The sequence below is a fragment of the Anser anser genome (genome assembly GCF_964211835.1).
Source record: "Anser anser genome assembly, chromosome: 2".
Taxonomy (NCBI): domain Eukaryota; kingdom Metazoa; phylum Chordata; class Aves; order Anseriformes; family Anatidae; genus Anser; species Anser anser.
This window is the reverse complement of record NC_139721.1, coordinates 78,597,597-78,618,808: the sequence shown is the minus strand read 5'-3', so window position 1 is coordinate 78,618,808 and position 21,212 is coordinate 78,597,597. Positions and strand designations below refer to the sequence as shown.

The window sequence follows — 21,212 nt, the reverse complement described above, 5'->3', positions numbered from 1 at the left end:
GCTGACTCCCAAGCCATTTTGTTGCCGCATGACACTAGACCTCCAAGCACAAAATACATCTGACTTTCTTCAACTTCACCGTAGGTGGATGCTTTTGTTGAAAATCCTCCAACTAATGCCCGAGTGCTTTGGACTTCGTAAAGATAAATCCTCCCGCTAAAATTTCTACTAAGCAAACACACACTGGTATTTTGAGGGGTTTACAGCTGCCCAAGTTTGCAGGAACTTTTACGTGGGTAGCAGGAAATATATTACTGGTACCACAGCAGCACTTTTTGCACGATTTGAAGAAGAATGTAACTACTTCTGACTGCTGCCACAAAGCCAAGGGTTTTGGGGACACGGAGAGGGGGGCAGAGGGGACAGAGAAAGAGGAGAGGGCGCGTGAGCCAGAGGACACATGCTCAGCAGGCTTCCCAGAAAGATATAATTAGACCATGTGCTGTTGTAGGACAGCAGTTTCGTATACCTATGAAAACAGTTTCCATCCCTGCAAAACAGTACACAACTGCAGACCTCATGGGTTTACCTAACAGTTTCTGAAGTTTAACACAGCTGAAGTTGCTGAAATACATCCTTTGGATAAGCACAACTTAGCTGTGATATTTCCATGTTAAGCTTTGAAGCGTATCTTTTTAAAGCCTGGTATTTCAACCCTAAAACTAAAGCACATGGGACTGGTGCCACGCTATCACGCATCACTATGTGAACACTGATACATAAAACAGCGCTTCCACCTGCTTTGCAAACTTCAGCTCCGTCGCGAAGAAGGAAACCTAGGGCACAGGCTACGTCAAGCTACTCTCAGTCATCGCCCTGTATAATGATTACCCCAGGGTAAACAGGCTGGCCCCGCTACGCCCTGCAAGGTGATAGCAATGACGGGTGCATTCCTGCAGTATCCCCTTGCTCCCCAAACCTTTTGGTCACAGCTCACCTGGGACAGCCATCTCCACACCGTGGTGACACGGCTCCAGCAGCAGCATAATTAAGTTAATCTGGAAATGGCTTTTGGTTACATTTGATTGTTCCGCACTAAAACATGCCTTGCTTCATGCCATAGGCAGAAAAGATTCTCCGAGCTACCCAGCCAGCACATCAGCAGAACCCCAAGATGATAGGATGCCATCTGAAAGAACGCAAAACTAGACCAGTTTCATCTATCATGCAGTTTCACGTTTTAATCAGAAGCAATTAGCTTCTTCTGATCCCAACCTTGCTCTCATCACAGATCTGCTTCTTTTCCCCACTGGGACAGGGAAGAAGGAAGTTTGCTAAGTAAATAATCATCACTAATACGCTAACAATTAAAATATGATTTGTTAATCATATGACAGTCTTGTGAATACTCAACACGATTAAGTCAATTTTCGTAGCTTCCATATACCACCCACTTCTCCACCACTTCTTTTATTTTCAGTAGCAGTTCTCTTTATTCTGAGACATTTTGATCTTCTCCAGCCTTCACCCTACCAAGATTAGTCAACTAACTTCTTTCTCAGCTGATGCGATCTGCTTCACTTTTTCCAACTCCATAACGCCATCCAACATCAAAGCGCCGGGAGATACAGCATCCTGCTTGCAGCTTTCATGGATGCTACATTCATATTCAGAATATTTCCATCTCTCTTCTAGATCTCTGCGCTGTGATTAAGTGTCTTTTCTACATGTGTTCTGACATCATTGGGAAGTCACTGTCGCAAAAACGACTAACTTAAAACCTACTCCTTGCTTTAACCCTTTGGACACACTAACTTCAAACCTACCCCTTTGGACACATGAGAAGTCGAGGCAACATCACCCCCCACTAGCAGTTGCCCAAGTCATACATGGAAAAATGTTTTTCCAGTGCCACCCCTCAGTTTTCAGCTGACGACCACCCTTACGCTGAACAAGGCACCTTCTGGTGGGCCTGGCTTCATGGCCCAGCTAAATAAGAAGTAGAATGAGCTGCCAAATTGGTGTTTTGAACTGGCCTAAACGCTGTAAATAGAAGCCATATGTTTAAAAAACCATACCCGCCCCGCCCCCCCCCCCCCAAAAAAAAAAACCACCCACAACATTTTAGTTAAATATTAACATTCGCTATCATCTGATAATCAAAAACACGTTAACGCTTTGAAGACCAGCATTTTCCAGGACAACACATGCTTAAAACAAACTGCACATAGACAACTTCAAAAGGGCTGGTGTGGCAAAATCCAATTCACACTCTTATTAGGCCTTCTTTTGAAGTGGGGGAAAAGCCTCAAAAATGCCAAGCTTGGGATACAATTCCAAAATGAAGACGAGAACAGGAGATAAGGAGAGGAAGCCTTTCCTCATGAGAAATACTTGCTCAAAGTCACCGTAGATAAAAATTAATTTTGACATGCAGTTATCACCGCTGTAACCCTGCCCGCTCATCATTTGAGGTCTACAGTCACTATAACCCGGGCAAACGGAAAAGAAGAGGGAGAGGAAAAAAGGGTCTGGTATTAATTCAGACTTAACTAAATGTTAGGGGGAAGGAAGAAGGGATAAAAATATGCAGCTTGCTTCACAAATGAAGAGAAGAAACTGGTCTGTCAAGCTTGTATTGTTCATGCAGACAGCATTTTACACAGCCCTGGGAGAGAGAGGGGAGGAAAAGGTCTTACACTGTAATTTACATTCCCTATCCTTAATAATATTTGTAGCTGGGACATTGCGACATTGTAGACACGCTCATGGACTTCGGTCCAGAGGCCGAGAGGAGACTGGGCAGCACCAGAGCATTAACACAGAGACAGCGCTTGAGCCGAAAACGAATTCCTCCAGCCCCATCCAAAACCCCTTTCATGGAACCAGACCACCTGGTGCTGTGAAAACAGTGCACAAGAGTAACTATAAACCACATGCTGCTGGATAACGTGAACATGCTGTTTTCTAGACCTTACAAGTAATGTTCCTGATTCTCCCAACCTCGTTACTTGTGTACCTGAACACGTGCCCCAAAAACTAGTATCAGAATACATTCGTTTATCTGGTCTTTTGTTCTCACATTTCAGTAGGACAACCTGCATTTGGGGCTCTCTCCTAGCTGTAAATTAAAGACAGAATAAAAATCCTAACAAAGCTCTACACTACGTATTGAATTTTCCTCCCGGGGATAAGATGAGAGATTAAAAAAGAAAAGAACTTTCCTTGGCAGTACGGACCTTCACTTATATCATTTAACACACTACCGAGAAGGCTTTCAGGCACTACCACAGTGAGGACAGCATTACATACAGAACGATGGCGTGAGTGGTAAAGATGTCCGTGATGCTGGCAGTCAGACAGAGAAGTACACGCCTTGCACCAGCCTTCTCCATGGGACCCTTGCCCCCAAAAAACCTTTGCCCTTGCCTCTCGTTACCACCTCTCCAGCACAGGCTGCGGCCCCAAGGGCAGCGCTTGCACCACGCTCGCAGGGGAATTCAAACAAGGTCACCTGCTGGCAAAAGCCAACAGAAAATAATCACATTTTTAGAGCCAAGCACACATTTTGGAGTTGAACAGACGGGAGCCCAAGAGACACCACGCTGAGGGAATTCAGCACGGAAACCTCAGCACGGCTGCAAAGTTGCAGGATCTCCTTCCTCAGACAGGATTCTCCCATCTCCTACACGTCACCTACAGCACAGATGATTGCTGCCTTCTCCAGCAAGGCTTCAGCCTCATCTCATTGACCCTACAGTTTCTCAAGGATAACCCCGAGCCAGGAGCACGAGGGGAGGAAGGCATACCAGAGGGCGCGTGCGGTTGTTCCAAGCAGGGATGCCAGGTAGCGTGGAGGGGAAAACGAATGGAAAGAAGCGGGCTGATGGCGAAAACAGAAGACAAAGTACATAAAAGCTTAAATATTTCAGCTTCTTCTAAATTTAGCAGCTCTCTAGAATTCATCTGGAAAGCTCTAATTTAAGGCTTTGCACCACTGATATGGCCAAAGGTTTCTAAGCGAAGGAAAACCACCAGTCTCATGCTATTCCAGGTGTTCATTGAAAACGAACACCTTCACAACTGGCTGGCCTGTAATCCTCATCTCAGCGTTACCATGACAAACAGCGGGACTGGCTCCAAATTAAATGCTTTTCTAAATGCCAGTTCCTCCTCTTTGGAGATTACTTTAAGGAAACCATGATGGTATCTTTCACAATTGCACTCTCGTAGTCAGAGTAAGAAGTAAAACTGCTAGAGCACGTTAGATATTTGGGTTCAAACTGCCTGAACAGTTGGTAAATACACACTGAAGCTTGCATTGCAATTCCTGCCACAGCACAGGCAGGGTTAGTATATGTAAACTGAATGACTGAGATACAGGATCTGCTGGGGAGCGGAAACAAAAACAAACAAAACCCCAACCATTTCAAACATCACATCCATCCCAAATAATAATAATGGAAATAAAAAAAAAGCAGTGCTTTCACACGCACACTGAAAATGAGGAATAGGAAAGGCTCAATACCAAGTCTTGGAAAGCTGAGAATGACTTAAAGATACTGTAAGATGGAGCTACCTTCCTAGAGGATTATTATTATTTCCACAAACACCACAAACTATTTACAGTAGGCTGAAATCAGATTCCTGTATCCACGACACTTTATCGTAAAGCTGGTAATAAACATTAACTCTATGTAGGTTCCCTCTAGCGCATAAAATCCATACCAAACAGAAAACCAAGACGACCTCAGACCTGGTGGCAGTATTGGCCTCAACGCAGTCGCTGTTTTCCAGACCAACTGCTTAGAAGTACTTTGGCGTCTACATAACGCCCCCTCAAAAATAAATGAAAGAACGTCTAAGCTCACAAGACACATTTGTTTTCTGGCGAGATCACAGCTGGTTATCTCGCACGCTGGCGTGAGGTAATGTAATGTTTGCAGGTAGACAGAAAACAACTCTGCGCAGCTGCACTGCACCTGGGAACAGGGATGTTGTCACCGAAACACCCGCCACGTCCTGCACGCTGCTCGGCCAGGAACGCACCTTGTTTTAGGGTGGTGTTCATCAGCGCCCCGATAACCAGAACGCTCCATCACCATGCCGTGTGTGAGCAGGCAGGTCCCAGAGCAGCTTCACCAGGATGCATAGGCAGCCCTCCTTGCCCTTTAGCAAGCAGATCCCTCATGCCTGCGAGCACTCAGATTGGCAACCTGTAACTCATTATCAGGTAACTTGTTGAGGGAAGGAAAAAAACTTTGGGAATCTCTCCCATAGTAGAGGAAGCCATAAAAAAACAGTTGTAGAAATTTGCCCTGGACCGCCAATGTTTTTGTCTATGTTTGATCATGTGGATTTGTTGACCTCTTCAGTACCTGTTTGGAACAGAGGTGGTCATTTCAAAGCCTTGTCTGAAAGAAATTTACATCAGTCCTCCTGCTTGATGCAAGAATCTGCTTTGCAGGTCCCTTCACCCCCTTGAACCTGTAAAACGGAAGCAAGAGCATGGGCAATACACTAGTTTTGATCTTGCTGCTTCTGACCCAACTACTGCACTGGGTACAATAACTCTGGGGTTTAATTATCTGGGACCAAGTAGAAGCTAGTCAGCCATGAACCAACACTGACAAGAAAAATCCTGGTGGTTGCAGGAAAAAAAGAGAAGCATCAGCATTTCTGAAGTCTTTTCTGATGCCAGCCAGCTATGGGATACGCAGAAGAGAACAAAGACTTCCTCCCATTTGTGCCTGGAAAGGGTGGCACAGCTCTGATTTTCATAGAAGGGCTGGGGTTGGAAGGGACCTCTGGAGGTCACCTGGTCCAACCCCCTGCTCAGACAGGAACACCTGGAGGAGGTTGCCCAGGACCATGCCCACATGGCTTTTGAACAGCCTCAAGAAGGGAGGGTCCGCAACCTCTCTGGGCAACCTATGCCAGTGCTTTGTCACCCTTCCTTTTGGGAAGGACCTCGTCAGTGATCCCTCTGAATTAATAACTGCATTCCGAAAGTGCACTTGAAATGCACACCTACCCCCCTTCTCCAAGAAATACCACCCTATAAGCAGTGCCAAATTCATCTCTGCTGTTATCACAAAGATTTTTGTGTTGTAACATTCCTGGTTACTGGCAGGTACCTGCAATAATCCCGTGAGACACCATCACAGCCCAGGGCAGGTGTCACCATGCAGAGCCATTTCACTTCATTAATCCAACAGAAAACCCAGGGAAAAAAAAGACAGTATTTAAAAATCTGCCAGGTTAGCAAGCTATATGAGCTGAAGACCAGTCCAGAAAAATGCCAGAACTGCCAAAAAGGGAAGAGAAGCTGGTAGGACAAAGACATACCTTTGCAGGGGCAAATAGCATCATGTCGCTGCCTGAACCGATCCATGTCCACACCAAGACAGCACTGCTCCATGCTCACTGCTGGGCAGCATCACCCCTGGGCCACAAGGGAGGAGGGGAGGTCTCCTGAATTATGCTCCCCTTGTTATTTTTCGGTGGGTATCTGTGTATACAATTAGCTGGAGGCTCAGCCAAACTGGAACGAGAAAGATCGAACCAGCGGCAGATAGGTAAAATCACGGCATGTTACTTGGGAAAGAAGATGACTCAACCCAAACCAAGTGGGAAGTTAAGAGCCAAGAGGAACAGCATTGCAGCAAAACAAGGCATCTGGAGCAGAGAAGCAGCCACAACAGGAATTCCCGTGTGACCAGACATGAAGTATTATTACATAATTGTTCTGGGTGATTAAAAAGCAGCCTCCAACTAACCACTTCTCCCTACACCGCTGCCGAGAGCTGGGGTGATCTGGAACGGCACAAGCGTGTGCGGAAGGGATGATGTGCTACCATCCGCTGCGATTTAATCAAGCCTCAGCTGCTGCCCATTGCCAGCTCTCAGTGTCCATTATACAGATCCACGTTCAGAAGAACAAACCATACCACCACGTAATGCTGTTCAACGCAGCAGAGAAGTCACCCTAGCAATGGAGGGGAAAAACAACCACTGCCAGCCCCATAACTAAGAGCTTCCATGAAAACTTTGCCCCAAGATTACAGCCGGCTTTGCAGACAGAAGATTCGGACATTAAAGAGGTTGACAAGAGAGTTAGAGAAGACCCTGCTGAACACACCCCAACTTCCTGCTATGTTCTACAACCATATATGCTTTGTCGTGATTATGTCGCTTTTTACATTCATGCTAGTAATTCATCTGGACCGTCATTCTGCAAATAAGTAAAAGGAGACCTCAAAAAAAAGAAAAAGGGGGAATATTTCTCAGCATCCATCCTCTGGACAGTGGTGAGACACACAGCCCATTTAAATGATTTTCTTTAACTAGCTTTTTGCCCCAAGGCTAGTTCAGGATATGCATCTCACAAGTGATGGAGCTGCACTCTTTCTAGAGTGATGTGATAACGGTGATGATGTGACAAAGAATAGATGAAAACCCTCACAGAAACGCTTAGCGGTGAAAAAGCCTTACAAGTGAATTCTCCTGGAGAACATATCCTCGAGATATTTATGTACGAACCACGCTCAGGTCCAAGATTTATGCACCAAGCCAGGCCACGAGCTCAGATCTGTGATTTACCACGGCCACCGGAATTCCTGTGGTTGCGTTACACATCTGACCTCTTCGCTGTATGTATTTCGACAGCATTAAATAATGAGCAGCACGTCTTTTATTACCGTTCCCGGTCCCAGTGAGTGGCAGCACTATAAAAAGCAACGCTCCCCGTGACTCAGCCCAGGAGGGCAGGGCCGCTCACCGAGGCGCACGCGAGGCCACCTCCGGCCCTGGCCACCAGCCCGGCAGGAGAAGGGCTGGAGGTGGCCAGGTCTCGACTCAATGAACCCCAAGTGTGACGCAGGAACGGGTGCTGGGAAAGGGATAGCTGAAAAAACGGGGATGGAGAGACGGCATCTGAGGAAGCCTCCATCAGATGGGTCAAGGAGGCTGTGGAGACAGCAAAACCCGTCGTAGTTTAGGGCCTGCTCCCGAGGTACGTGAAATGCCGCTGTCCCCGGTTCATTGACGGAAGGCGGAGCAGGAAATACACTTCGCGCTAAATAACCGCGCTCATTTCATTGTTTTTGAAGAAAAGCATCCATCGGAGATTAGCTTGGGCCGCTGAGGACGAGAACACGGGGACTGACCGGCCAAACAGAAGTGCATTTTTTTTTAATATACTTTTGGCTCTCTTTACGATATTTCAATATAACCGCTGGCTACCACACAGATGACTGTATATTAGACTAAGGCAGATTTAATAAAACTCTATTTAGAAAGATGAGAACATTGCATAATCCATTACAGAACTAAATGTATTTTTGAGGGGAGTTAAGGGAGGTCTGAACATCCAGGCTCCTGAATCCATCAACGCGGCCCTTCTGCACAAAGGGCGGTGAGATGCACCCAAGAAGAGGCAGCGGCTACAAGAACTGCTCCCACACTATCGGAGCTCCTGGTGGTTTATGAGAGAGCCTGAATTCGGCTATGCAGATGTTCTGTTTGGGTTTTTCCTCCCTTTTTTCTCTAGGATAAAAACAGACAGCACACCCACCCAGAAAACCCCAAAAGAGAACAAAAACACAAGCTAAGGAGGAATCCTGACCCCGTGAAAACAACCTAATTATAATTATAAGGGATTACAAATCAAAGAGAAAAAGCTGCCAAGTTTCTGGAAGCAAACATACAACAAAAGCTCCACACTGGAAAAAAAAAAAAAACGTAGCCTCCAAAGATGATTATTATTCTTTCTAGTAGAAAACAAGACAGCAGGGACCACAGCTGTTTATTTATCCATTAAAATTGATCTGCCCTTTACTGTGAGTTCTTCCAAAGAACACTTCTTTATTATTATTATTAAGGAAGTATGCAAGATAGCAAACCAACTCTGCCTTGACCTTCTGTGGTCAACTTGATGACGACCTTCACAAGACTCCCAGCATTTCAAAAAAAAAAAAAAGTTTTTTTTTTAAAACAGCTTGCACTCAAAAGAAATATTTCAAGATGATTTTTTCATGCTCAAGCATCAGTGTTAAGCCCTGCACCATATGAATAGCTCTGTCTCTGGTTATAAACAGAAAAAAATCTGCTTCTCTTAAATGTCAAATTTCATTATGCACTTCTACATCACACACCATTCACATCTACCATGTGCCTGTGTTTTTCTCATGGAAGGAGTGCAGCAGGCTCATGTTGTTTTTTTGTTGTTGTTTTTTTTTTTTTTTTTTTTCCTAAAACCATTCTGGGTTTGAGCTTTTGGGGGATTTACCCTGCTTGCTTTTCCAGTGGTGCGCACGCTTTCGAGGGACACAAAGATAAACCAAAATGATTTTCAGTGATTAATACAAGTGCGTGCTGGCTGACCAAGACACAACCACACCAGTCATCTGATTACTGCCGTGCTCCTCGCGCCCAACTAGATAAGCACAGTCACACCACAACACTTTCACGCAGGAAGTAATTTCTGCTGAGCCGGGGGGATTTCAGCCAAAGGGAACTACTTTCCTGGTCTAAGAGTTTCATTTTACGTTTCCAAGAACTACAGCTGTCTGTCAGCACTGACGAGGCCCATTCACAGGTGGCAGAGCTTCCGCGCGGCCGGTAGGATAAGCGAGCTAAGCCTCGCAGGTGAAAAAGCAAGGCGGGATTTTCGCACGCGCTACTCGGGAATACGAAGCAGGGGCAGAAAGCAGCATGGCCCCCTCACCGGGGATTTTCCCCTTCAGCCATTCCAGTGGGAGAACCACGAAACAGAGCAGCACGCACCTTGTGCCTCGGGAGGTGTACACCTCGCATGAGGCATTTCTCCCTTTTTTCTATGGAAAGAGTTATCGAGACAGCGACTACGAAGCGGGAGAGATTCAGCAGAACTTTCTCCACCACCAGCATCACCACCTCTGCCCAAAAGCAGCCCGGCCGTCGGGTCAGGCTCACGCAGGGAGGAGCGGTGACACGATGGGAGCCCTCCCTGCATCCCTGGCTAGCAGCACCCACACACAACACCTCTGCCACGGGTGGCAGCCCCACGGGGGCGAGCAGCCCCCGGGCAGCCCCTCTCCTCACCTTGCTCACGACGTTTTGGACCAGGCCGGCCCTGATCCGGTAGTGCCACTCGTGGCAGTCGCACTCGCTGGCGTTGCTGGGGGTGGGCAGCGCGGTGGCCGGGGGGAAGATGCCGCTGTGGTTGGCGTGGCCGGGGGGGACCAGGGAGCCGTTCCAGTCGCCCTGCTGCCCGTCCGCCTGCCGGCACCAGAAGTCCGGCTGGTCCAGCAGGAAGGAGTCCGAGAACTTGCTGAAGCCGATGAAGAGGGCCGGCACCCAGGTGAGCAGCACCAGGGTGCGCTGGTACCCGCCGCCCAGCCCCCCGAGGAAGGGCAGCACGGAGCCGTCGTAGTCGAGGAGCAGCGGGCTGCAGGCGGCGGACGACGACGAGGGGGGCGGCGGAGGCGGCGGCACCGCCTGGATCTCGGCCCCGACCCCCAGCCCGGCCCCGGGGGGCGGCCCCGGGGGGGCGGCGGCGGCCCCCGGCACCGAGCCGTTCTCCTCCGGCAGCGGCCGGCCCTCGCGGCGCCGCTCTATCGCCATGCAGCCGCCCGGGGGGGGGGGCTCACATAGGGGGGGCTCCGCGGCAAGCCCCGGCGCCTCCCGGCGAGTCAAAGCGGCCCTCCTCCTCCTCCTCCTCCTCCTCGTCGTCCTCCTCTTCCTCGCACGCACGCCTCGCCGGGGCCAAGGGGAGAGGAAAGGGGGGAGGCGGCGGCGAGCGAGCCCCTCGCCCTGCGGCCCCCAGCGGGCTGCGGCTGCCGGCGGGGCCCCCCCTCGCCGTGCCTGCGCGTCAGGCGGCACTCATCCCAGCTCTCCCTGCCCCCCCCGAGCGGCACCGCCGAAAAGAAAAAGGAAGGAGCCGGCCGGATCCGAGCATGCGATGGGCCGAGGGAGGGGAGGAAAGAAAGAAAAGGAAGAGGGGAAAAAAAAAAAAAAAAAAAAAGGCACGAGCAAACAAATAATAAAAAAGAAAAAAAAAAAAATCGCCCGGCCACCCCGCGAAGCAAAGCCGGCGACAGCGAGCCGTGCAAAACCGGTGCAGCAAGGCTGTAGGAACACGCCTCCTCTCCCGGTTTGGGTGAGGAGGAGGGAGGGGAGGCAAGGCGAAGGAAGGAGGGGAAGAAAACACCAGCTCCCGCTGCGGCTTCCCCGCTCCCAGCTCAGCTAAAGGTCCCCCCGCGGCCGCGGCGGGGACGGCAGCAGCGGCACCCCCCGGCCCCCCCCCGCGGGCGGCTCGCAGCCCCCCATCCCGCACACCTGGCCCCGCACCTCCGCCGGGGGGGACACCCCCGAGCCCTCTCCCCGCGGCCCGGCGCTGCGGGCAGCCCCCACCTGCCGGCTCGGCTCGGCTCGGCACGGCACGGCACGGCCCCCCCCCTCGCTCCGCCCTACGCCTCCCCGGGCGGCCGCACCTGCTCCCGGCCCGGCACGGCCCGGCTCGGCTCGGCCCGGCCCCCCGCAGGGAGCCGCCGCCGGGGGCGGGACCGGGAGGGAGCGGGGGCGGCCCCGGGGGGCTCCGCGCCGCCCCCCCCGCGGGCCCAGGGCCGGCGGAGCGGGGCGCGCATGGGTGCCGGGGGCGGTGCGCCGTGCCCAGTGCACTGCGGCTGCGGCTGGGGCGCTGCGAGGGGGGGGAGGAGGAGGAGGAGCGGCCCGGGGGGATGAAGAAGGGGCATGGAGAAGGCTGAGGGGAGAAGGGGGCGTCCCTGAGAGCCGCGGCTGTCCCCCCCCCCCCCTCCCCTAGGCAGGCCGACTACGCGGTGCAACGCTGGGGAAAAAAAAAATATATATGCATATATATAAATGCTAGCACCTCGCCTTAGCTGCAGCGGAGTCGTTTCTGAGGTGTGAAGGTTACTTTCGTGTTAAGCTAAATTCGCTTCAGCACGTAAGTGCCTCAGACTATTTTCATCGCGGAGCACAGCCCGTGCATTACTGAACAGTTATTTATTTAATTTTTATTTTTTTTGAGATAACAGATCAATATGCACTTGTACATATGAACATGGTTAGCGAGCAGAAAATACTTGTGTGCATTAGTAGAGGGTTGGCATCGTTACTGAATATAAATGGAAGAGCAAGTCGGTGGTGGACAGCCATTTACCCGATCCAGTCTCTGCAAGCCAGTTACTGTACACCATTAACTCCTTGTCTGTCCTTCCCTTCAGCTCATTTTCTTGCACAGGACACCAGAAAGGCCACCCCACTGCCACTGGTTCCGGATCCCTTCCATATGGCTTCCCTCAGCCCTGCTCTGCCAGACGCCGGTACCCACAGCCCACCCAGGGGTGTCTCTCACACTTATTTGACCGCTCCTTGCTGAAACAGCCCTGTTACTTTTTCCCAGGGAACTCTCTTCCTTTCTCCCCCCAGCAACTAGCCAGCTGGACGTGCTAGCACGTCCTCACACCACGCTTTCTTCACGCCGACCAGCTGCAGTGCCCCCGGTTGCCCTCTGTTCTCCTCACGCAGCCGAGGCCTTGCCTCGGACCCCCAGCCTGTGTGTGTGCAGGGCCTAACCCTGCCTGCACCACCCCTGCTGCCTCTCGTCGCCTTCCAGTCACGTTTCTGTGGGGTATTTTAAATTCTTATTTCATCCCCGATTAGCGCTGCCAATGGAGGCCACTCAGGATCTCTCCAGGACAGACCCCTTTGGAAACACATCCGTAAGCACCTGTATGTCAGTAAACCAGCGAGAATTGCTGTTTTGGCCATTTTATACCCACTACTCAACATTTTTGCATAAACCAAACTCCTTCATTCATGACCAACTTGAGGTCGCTCCTTTCTTCCGTAACAGGGTCCGTTCGTCTGTTGCCAAAGGAAATTTGGTCAGCTTGACCCAATTTCTTCTTGGCAAGTGTGTGTTAATGGTTACTTATCTCTTTGTGTCCTTCTGCCTGTTTGCCAGCGATTTGCCTGTTTACACTAGGTCCTTTCTGGAAAGAAAATGGCTGTCTGGGCTACGTTTTTTTTTTTTTTTTTTTTAATTTTTCAAACAGAGGCCCTGCTCTTGCTCTTTTCCATCAACACGTTCCTTGGTTGTCCTCCCTGAGCTCAACGTTTCCAGCATCGTTTGAGCCACTTCTCTCAGCTCCCTTGCCTGAAGCCCAGCCAGCCAGTTGATTTGAGCACCTCTAAATTACCCAAATGCTCTCGCACCTTGTTCTTTCCTAGTCAGGGCTGAAATCCTTTTCCTTTGTCATTGATGTGCGCTATGGCAATCACCTGATAACGAGCAACATCTTTTAGCAAAGACTGGTGCTAAAAAGGCATCATCAGGCAACCCAGAGCCTTCTCAGCGTCAGTCAGTAGCTTTCTCTCTCTGATGACTAATCTACTTTCCTTTGACTTCCTCTTACCACTGATGTACTTACTGAACGATTTCTCATGGCTTGCCATGCTCTTGTTGTATTTCTTCCGTCGTCTTTTCTCTGTTTGTCCCTGCATGCTCTTGCTCTCCAGTACTTCTGCACTTATCCTGTAGAAACCTGACCTAGTTTCCCCATGCTTCCTTTTGGGAACTCGTGATTTACCCGGATCGGTTGCTTACTACCCGTCCTAGATCTCTTCTGCAATGGGACAGCTCTTCCAGCACTTCCCTGGTACCACTAACTCTCTTCCCACAAAGGGCGAGGCCTGCAGTTGGCAGGGAGAAATGGAAGGGGACTTGGGGAACAGAGGTCAAATTATAGCTTTGAGAAATTCGACTAAAAGCAAAGAACAGAAAACATTTGAAAGAGATAGGAGGGAAAAGAAAAGGCCTCAGAGGAAGAGGTAGGAGTAACATGAATGAGCAGAAACAGAACCTATAGAAACAAAATAAAATCACCCAGTGCAATGAAAAGCACATAATGAACGGTGACAGCCATTACTCAAGCTGACCAAACATCTTCATCCCAAACACCTCTTCTGGGCTACTCCCATGTCCTGTGATTTTGTTTGGAACTGAAAATTTCAGAGGTGGTATATTCCTGGGAGTTACGTGTTTTTACACGGTAGAAGTTTTCCCACCCTTGAAATAGTGATCTTCAAGAGACTCTTCCTGGGTACAAGAGGGTTGAGGACAAACAAAGGAAAGAAAATACATTTCTAGTAGCTAAGAAATGTGTTTTTGATGAAAAAGTAGTACTGAGGTAGTATTTCACTGAAAAAAATATCTTTCAAATAACAAAAAGGTCATTACGTATTCTGGTGAAAATTGATTTTGATTTGAATAGGAAAATGAAAACATTTTGAAATGAATATCCACATTTTGAAAGGAATGCTCCACTGCGTGGTGGAGCCTACACATGAATAAATGCTGAAGTTGAGATTACAGAGCCAGGCCTTTCCTTCCTGTGCAGGGCTTTTTGAGACACTACCTCTCACGATCGAGCATGGCTTCTTAACCAGTGCCTCTCTGACCCCCAATGGTAGATGTAGCATCTTTGGGGTGCCTCTTTGTTAGAAGACGATGCAGATAGCCACGATGCAGAGCAGCCTCAGCACCGGGGCAGTGTGTCCCAGCGCTGGAAAATGGGGAGCGCTGCCCCAACCAGAGCAAGGCTCCTGTCGCACAGCTAACATCCTGCCTCTCGGCACCCTGCCACGGCTCGGAGGATTTAGAGCCAGGATCCAGACAAATATCATCGTGTTCACAGAGAGGAGGAAAAAAACAAGGTTCCTTAGCCTTGGCGATGACATTTCCAGATTCTTGGAAGGCCAGCCATGGCACTTTGAAGAGCTCCTGGCACAAATTCCCATTTTATATAGAATTTGCAACAACCTTATCCCACATAATAACAACCCTGGCTATATTTTACCGTTTTATGGGATGTATGCTTGGTTGCCTTTTTTATCTAAAGGAATCCTGTACTGTAGAGGTGAAGTTATGACAATGCAATAAATCAAAGCTACTTGGTACAAAGACTGATTAATAAAATAGTCTATTGGAATGCAGACTATTTATATAATGGAGAAAAACACAATGAGTTCATAGGATCATTGGATAATTCAGGTTGTAAGGGATCAGGAAGCCTCTGTTCTTACCTCCTCTTGAAGGAGGGATTGGCTATGGGATCAGATCAGGGCGCACAGGGCTTTATCCAGGAATTTTTCAGTTCAGGAGGTCAAGGTAGTACTGCGAGGGCTGTGTGTGGGGCAAGATTAACAGAAGGACAGACAAATGAATTGAAAATGGTAAAAGGGAATAAGACATTTGGAGAACACGCACACAAGCCGCCGATCCTGGGACTGAACCAAAGACACCCAACTTTCACCGTTCTTCCAGTGTCAGCAAATATTAGTGAAACTCACTGGCAAAGCGTCCTGTCCCTCCCTGCTGATGATTCAAACAGGAGATGACAACCCATTACTTGCACCATTCACGCGGCTGGCAGAGGTCTGTACCCCTGTGCAGGAAAGTGTGCAGCAACGGAAGGCTTCCCATCTCATGTGCATTGGGAATGCTTGTTATCATAAAACCAGAGAAAGTTACCCATACACTAACCATTGGAAAAGATCATGAAAGTTGAAAAGTCAAGCAACCTGGCGTTGCTAAATGCTGCAACTAAGATTGCTTGGGCAATGTTAATTTGTGTCCCAAATCTCGTGCATATGCATTCTGATGAAACATTTAATTACATGTGCATTATGATGCAACCTATAATTAGGTGATCATTTTTCTTGCAGGTCCCCTGATTTTTTCAGTCATACACACACACACACACACACAAAAAAAAAAAAAAAGGATGACCACTTAAGAAGCCTTGACTCTCAGCAAGAATTAGGCACTTAAAATCCCTTTGAGACTCTGGGTCTTAATGAGGAGCAATTCAATATTTTGTTTTCTCTTCATAGAGTATAGAGGCCCATGACTTATTTAATGCACTATCTTCAAACCCTGCTCTCAAGAACTAATGATTAGTGTCCTCATGGGCTTTTTTATAACTTTCCCTATGAAGTATCCAAGTGGTTCACAAATATTAATGCATTTATTTTCACTGTATCTCCATAAGATGAAGATTATTATTACCTTCCTTTCTTCTTGGGAAGCCCAGAGACAGAATTGTTAAGGTGAGAACCATGAAGTTTTGCGTGCCTAACTCACAGCTCGCAGCAGTTTAGCATTCTTGAGCATGGTACAGCATTTTGTATTTTCAAAGCACAACTCCTCTTGGCAACCGTGAATATGCAGTGCTTTTGTAAATCAGATTCCAGAGTCTCAATGCACGCACTCATAAAATGAGACAAAAGCAACTGGAATAACATCAAATGTTGCTTGGAGGAAGAGAGAGAAACCTGACATCACTTCTGGGCAAAATGATGGAGCAGCCAATGCAGCACTTGATTAATAAAGAATTAAAACTGGGTAAGATAATTAGAGACAGTTAACCTGGATTTAAGAAAAAGAAACCTTGCCATGCTACCATTTTTTTAATGAGTTTGTAAATTTGGTTAATGAAGATGGTCCTGATGTACAATATTAGCGACTGCAGAGTAAGAAAGATAAACCCAAGGCAGCTCTACCCTACTTGATCCAAGTTGCTCTCTTCTGGACACAGCGGTGCCACCAGAAAAGCTGACCTCCATTGGCTTCTTGTAACCATTTCCATGCTAGAAATTAGTTCCCCTTCCAGTCTGCCTGCAGAACAGCTCCTGCTTTCACCCCCTACTTCACAGTAGGGTAAAAAAGCTAAGTTCACACTAACCAGCAATTTAAACTGTGTAAGCTTGTCAGGAGAATTTTCCTCGAGGGGAGCTGAGGAGCTAGCTCAGATACTTCTACACCTGTCAGCAGTCATCCAGCTGACTTTCTAAATGATGAATTTAATTCTCCGGAGAAGCAGTGACACACCTCGACTCTCCTTGCAGCCTCCCACCCGATTTGTGATTCACCTCTGCAATAAATGAGGCAGGGTCGCATGGGGAACAGCCTCCTTCACGGTAAAGTGACCCACATGCAAAGCAGGTCTGTCCTGTTCGCTGAACGAGGCAAGCGCTCTCTGCAAAAAGCAGCAGGTAGTCATGTAATTAAAGGCTTTAATCCCTGCAAGAACACAAATATTATATACATTATATATATATATATATATGTAACATACACAGTATGTGAACACAGACACACAGAGGCCAAATTAGCTCTACACAAGCTGTTTTACCCTATGTAGTTCCTGAATTTCAAGTGATTGATTTTGCATTCTTCACGGCGTTTTAATGTGGGGCTTTTTCTCTGTGCGTATATGTTAAAACAATGCAAAAAACAATGAGTGCTTACACAAGACAAGTTACACAGTGTGTATAATTTTTAGACATGAATGCTTTAATGGAATGTAGGGAAATTGAGTAGGAATGAAGTTAGTCCAGTGGCTTTTTTATTTTAAACAGATCTTCAAATACTAGAACTAAATAAATTAAATGAAATGAACAATTAAATTAAATGAAATTAAACACAGGCTTCAAGACGGATTCCTGCTTTGAAGGACCAAAGTCTCAAACAGCATTAATCCTACATTCCCTTGGTCATGTTTGACTGTAGTCAAACATCTGATGTTGAAAATCACCAAGTGCAGAGATATTGTATATATTTTCTGCATCCTCCTCTAAGGCTGCTGACAGATCCTTAACAGAAATACCGAGACTGGAATAGTAATCCTTAGTTCAGGAGCAGGATGGGTGCATTTTCACCTATAAAGGGAATCGCAGCCTGCTACGTGCAGATGGTTACTGCCACTTTTACAGTGTAACTCAAATTTTAAAGGGAATGCAAAAAACAAGCAGCACCTAGGATACTCCTTGAGGACTTCCAGAGGAGAGGAATCAGTATACCCCAAGGGAACTCGGTGACTCAAAGCGCAGCCCTCAGACAGACAAATTACACCTTGCATGCAGGCTAACTGTGCGAGTGTGTGTATGTGCTACAGAAAATAACCAAACAAATGTAAGGACGGCAGCTCAAAGCCTAATTGCCTCAAATGTATTAATCACTGGGATCCAACCTTGCAGGACTAAACCAGAATATTTAATAAGAATAGAACATATAATCAAGAAACTCATTTGCACATGAAATATTTCCCTTTGATTTTTTTTTTATTATACCTGAATAAGAGAGACGCTCCATGGAGAGTGTTTCTTTCCACGCCTGCTCCCGTAGTGTACATGCAAGCTCCAACTCACCTGTTGTCCAAACAGATTCTCCGTGCATCCCTGGGTGGTGAGTGAGCTCCAAGGTACAGCAGCAAGACGGGAGCCTATTCTGTCCTTCAATGCTGGCCCAAACAGGGTGTCATTCACACTGTGGAGGGACTGAGAAGGGTAAAAACAAATTATTTTTACCTTAATTAAACAGTCACGGAGACATGTGATGTTGAGCAGAGAGCTTGTCCATAAGTTTGTGCCCATGGTGGGCCCTGTGTTGCACACAGCTGCTGCCTTGTGGGATGGGAAAGGATGCTGCCTGAGATGAGAGTGCCCTGAGAACAGTGAGGGCTCGTGATACCGAAGGTACAGTTGTCCTAAATCTGTGTTTCTTGATCCCACCTGTTCTTGGATCCATGCTTTGCTAAACAATGTGGGACTATATCTCCAAATCTGCTGTTAATCACAATCTAATCTGACAGGGAAGGAAAATCCACTTTCAAGAACTGTGACCATCAAAGCAGGATAATTGAGTAACTAATACCTGACCCTAGAAAGCATTTCTGGTATGACTAGCCATTGCTGCAGAACCAGGCTTTGAAAAAGTGGTAGCAAGAGGCAATTCCTGTCCTCTACAACACTGGTTATCTTGGAATAAAAGCCAACATTCCTTGCTACAACAGGGACAAAAAGCAAGATCCTTGATCCTATCCATCCATCTATTTATGCATTATTTGGCATTCACCGCTGCTGTACCCTAAATCACAGGCAGGAATTACTGGGATACCAAGTGCAGACCTTGCTAAATTTGACCTGCCCAAGTGGGATACTCTCATTGCCCACCCACAGAGGACACCTGCAACAGTGGCCCACAGCTCAGCTCGTGGTTTGGGTTCTCCTCAATAAAGCCTTTCAAAAATTTCCAGAGCAGCATATTCTCTTTTCTCCGCGTACAAACCAAGCATGACTGTGCACATATGGTTTAAGAGGGAAATAAGAGCATTAATTAGTTCAAGTCAGAGAAAGAGCATGTTGATTTTGCTCAAGAAAATTGTTATGAAATAAAATAGCTGCCATAAGAACAAAGGGGAAAGAAAGGTGGGGAAAAAAATCGTAACTCGATATTTAATATTTTTGTTATATTTTCTATCAACATTTGAAGATTCAAGAGAAAAGAGGCTTGCACTGCTACTTAGAATCCAGACCACCTTGTGCAAATACAGCTCTGCAGCGTGGTCAGCCCAGCAGACTTTGTCTTTCCAGGCCTAACCACCGATTTATTTATTTATTTTTGGCCTGAGCATACGCAGCCTAAAGTCGAGGAGCCCGTGAGCTTCTGAAATTAATAAAACAGAAGGGAGGAGGGTTCATCCAAAGTGCTCTGCGTTTTACACCACTGGAGCCCTAGAGCCCGCTGCGCCTGAAGCAAAGGGTGAAGTTGCAACCAGCTTTGCTCAGGACCAGCTTGGATGCGGCCAGCACGTGCAGCTCACGGGGATGTTTGCTCACCCAGTGTGCCCACGCAAGGTGAGAGCCCTCAGCCTTACCAAGTGTGTTGCACCAAATGGCCCACTGCAGACTTACCCCAGCCTTTTCTGCTCCCCGCTGATGCTGCTGTGCCTGGGGAGCCTGAAAATACAGCAGCCAGCCAGAAAAAGGCAAATTCTTCTGCAGCTGGAGGCATCTAGTTAGAAACACATAGCTAGGAGGGAACAGCTGCCAGCAGCAGCCAGAGGAGAATGAGAGGTTACACCTGGAGAGACTAAAAGTGCTACCGGGGGGGAGTCAGCTGGGTAAGAATTTCTGGCTTGGGGAGGTTTGGCTTAAAAAATAAATAAATAAAGGAAACAGCAAATTGTAAGCAATACTGTGAAGAAACAGACTTGGTATAAGATGACAGGGGAAAGGAAAATTAAACTTTCATTCCCACCAGGTTCCTGTTTGCGGGTAAGAGACGAAAGAACAGAGGACAAGAAGTGGGTGCTGCAGCTCTTGCTGCGGCCTTTCCTTGCTTCTCCATTGTACCCATTCGGCTGGTCCACTGATGGATGAGCAGAACAGGCAACATCAGTGGCCTCGATCAGCAGCGAGGAGTCTGGTTTTTGCTAGAAAACCTGCATTTCTCTTTGGACAAGCCAGGGTTTCTGCCATCTTTCTCAGGAAGAAATGAACTGGGCAACGGGTTAAAAGTAACTAGCATTTAAAAAACAGTCTGTACTGGTGACTGCAGATGTTGTAAATTGTTCCCACTTGTGACCTTGCTGTGGGAGAACATGAAAGGCCTCCCTCCACCAGTGTCGTGGCTGTTTGGAATGAGATAGGAAGTAAGCCAAACCTATCTTGGCAGCAGCCACGTGCATCTCTCAGCTTAGCTGCCCTGCCAAAATACCTCAGGCAGGACGTTGCTGATGTCCAGTTCCCTTCCATAGGGATCAAGTGTTCCTGGCCAGAGGGATTTTGACAAGAGACTTGTATGTTTATTAGCTTTAATACTATTTCTGGTCTTCAGGCAGGAGGGATGCTGTTAGGCTGCCTTCACAGTGGTGTTGACCTATCTGTGATCTCCTAACTCGGTGTCAAGTGATTATTCTCACTATTCACATCACTGGCTCCTCGTTATCTTTGTAACCTTACCTGTAGCAGGTGACTAACTGGTGACCAGTTCAGCTTCTCCTCTACAGCACTCTTAGTTGTGTTCCCCATGCGTGTGGCCCCCCTACAACGCCCCCATTTCTGGCATTAACAACCCACTGACACGGGATGAGGATGGATCTGTATAATTATGCAGCAATTCTCTGTTAACCTCTCTCAATTATTTTTAAAAGCATGTTGCTATGGGAAAACGCTCCTGGAGTCAGTTATTTTAATTTTTAATTCTTAGCTGCTTAAGCCCATCCTTCCACTATTTTCCGCTTAGGGGACAAACTTTTATCCAGTTAGTTATTAGCTTTAGTCCAATAACTAGTCCAGCTAGTTATTAGCTTTATCCAGCTAATTATGTTGTTCACTTTGCCAGGAATGAACTGCCCTATCCACAACTCAGACATGCAAATCAGCGCAGCGCTCATCGAGTGGTAGCTGACACTAAAAAAGGA

General features: G+C 47.7%; 1 protein-coding gene across 3 annotated transcripts in view; it reads right to left on the bottom strand.

Annotated features, from left to right (window-relative positions):
* SLC22A23 (solute carrier family 22 member 23) overlaps window positions 1-11,346 on the bottom strand; it is a 97,903-nt gene extending 86,557 nt beyond the window's left edge. The window contains exon 1 of one of the 3 annotated variants that reach the window (XM_083825316.1): window positions 10,024-11,346. In XM_083825316.1, coding sequence (XP_083681442.1) covers window positions 10,024-10,545 — 522 coding nt within the window. In that variant the 5' untranslated portion in view covers window positions 10,546-11,346. The remainder of the gene's footprint in view (window positions 1-10,023) is intronic. The other 2 variants (XM_083825314.1, XM_083825315.1) reach the window with 2 other exon arrangements.
* Between the last annotated feature and the right edge of the window lie 9,866 nt (window positions 11,347-21,212).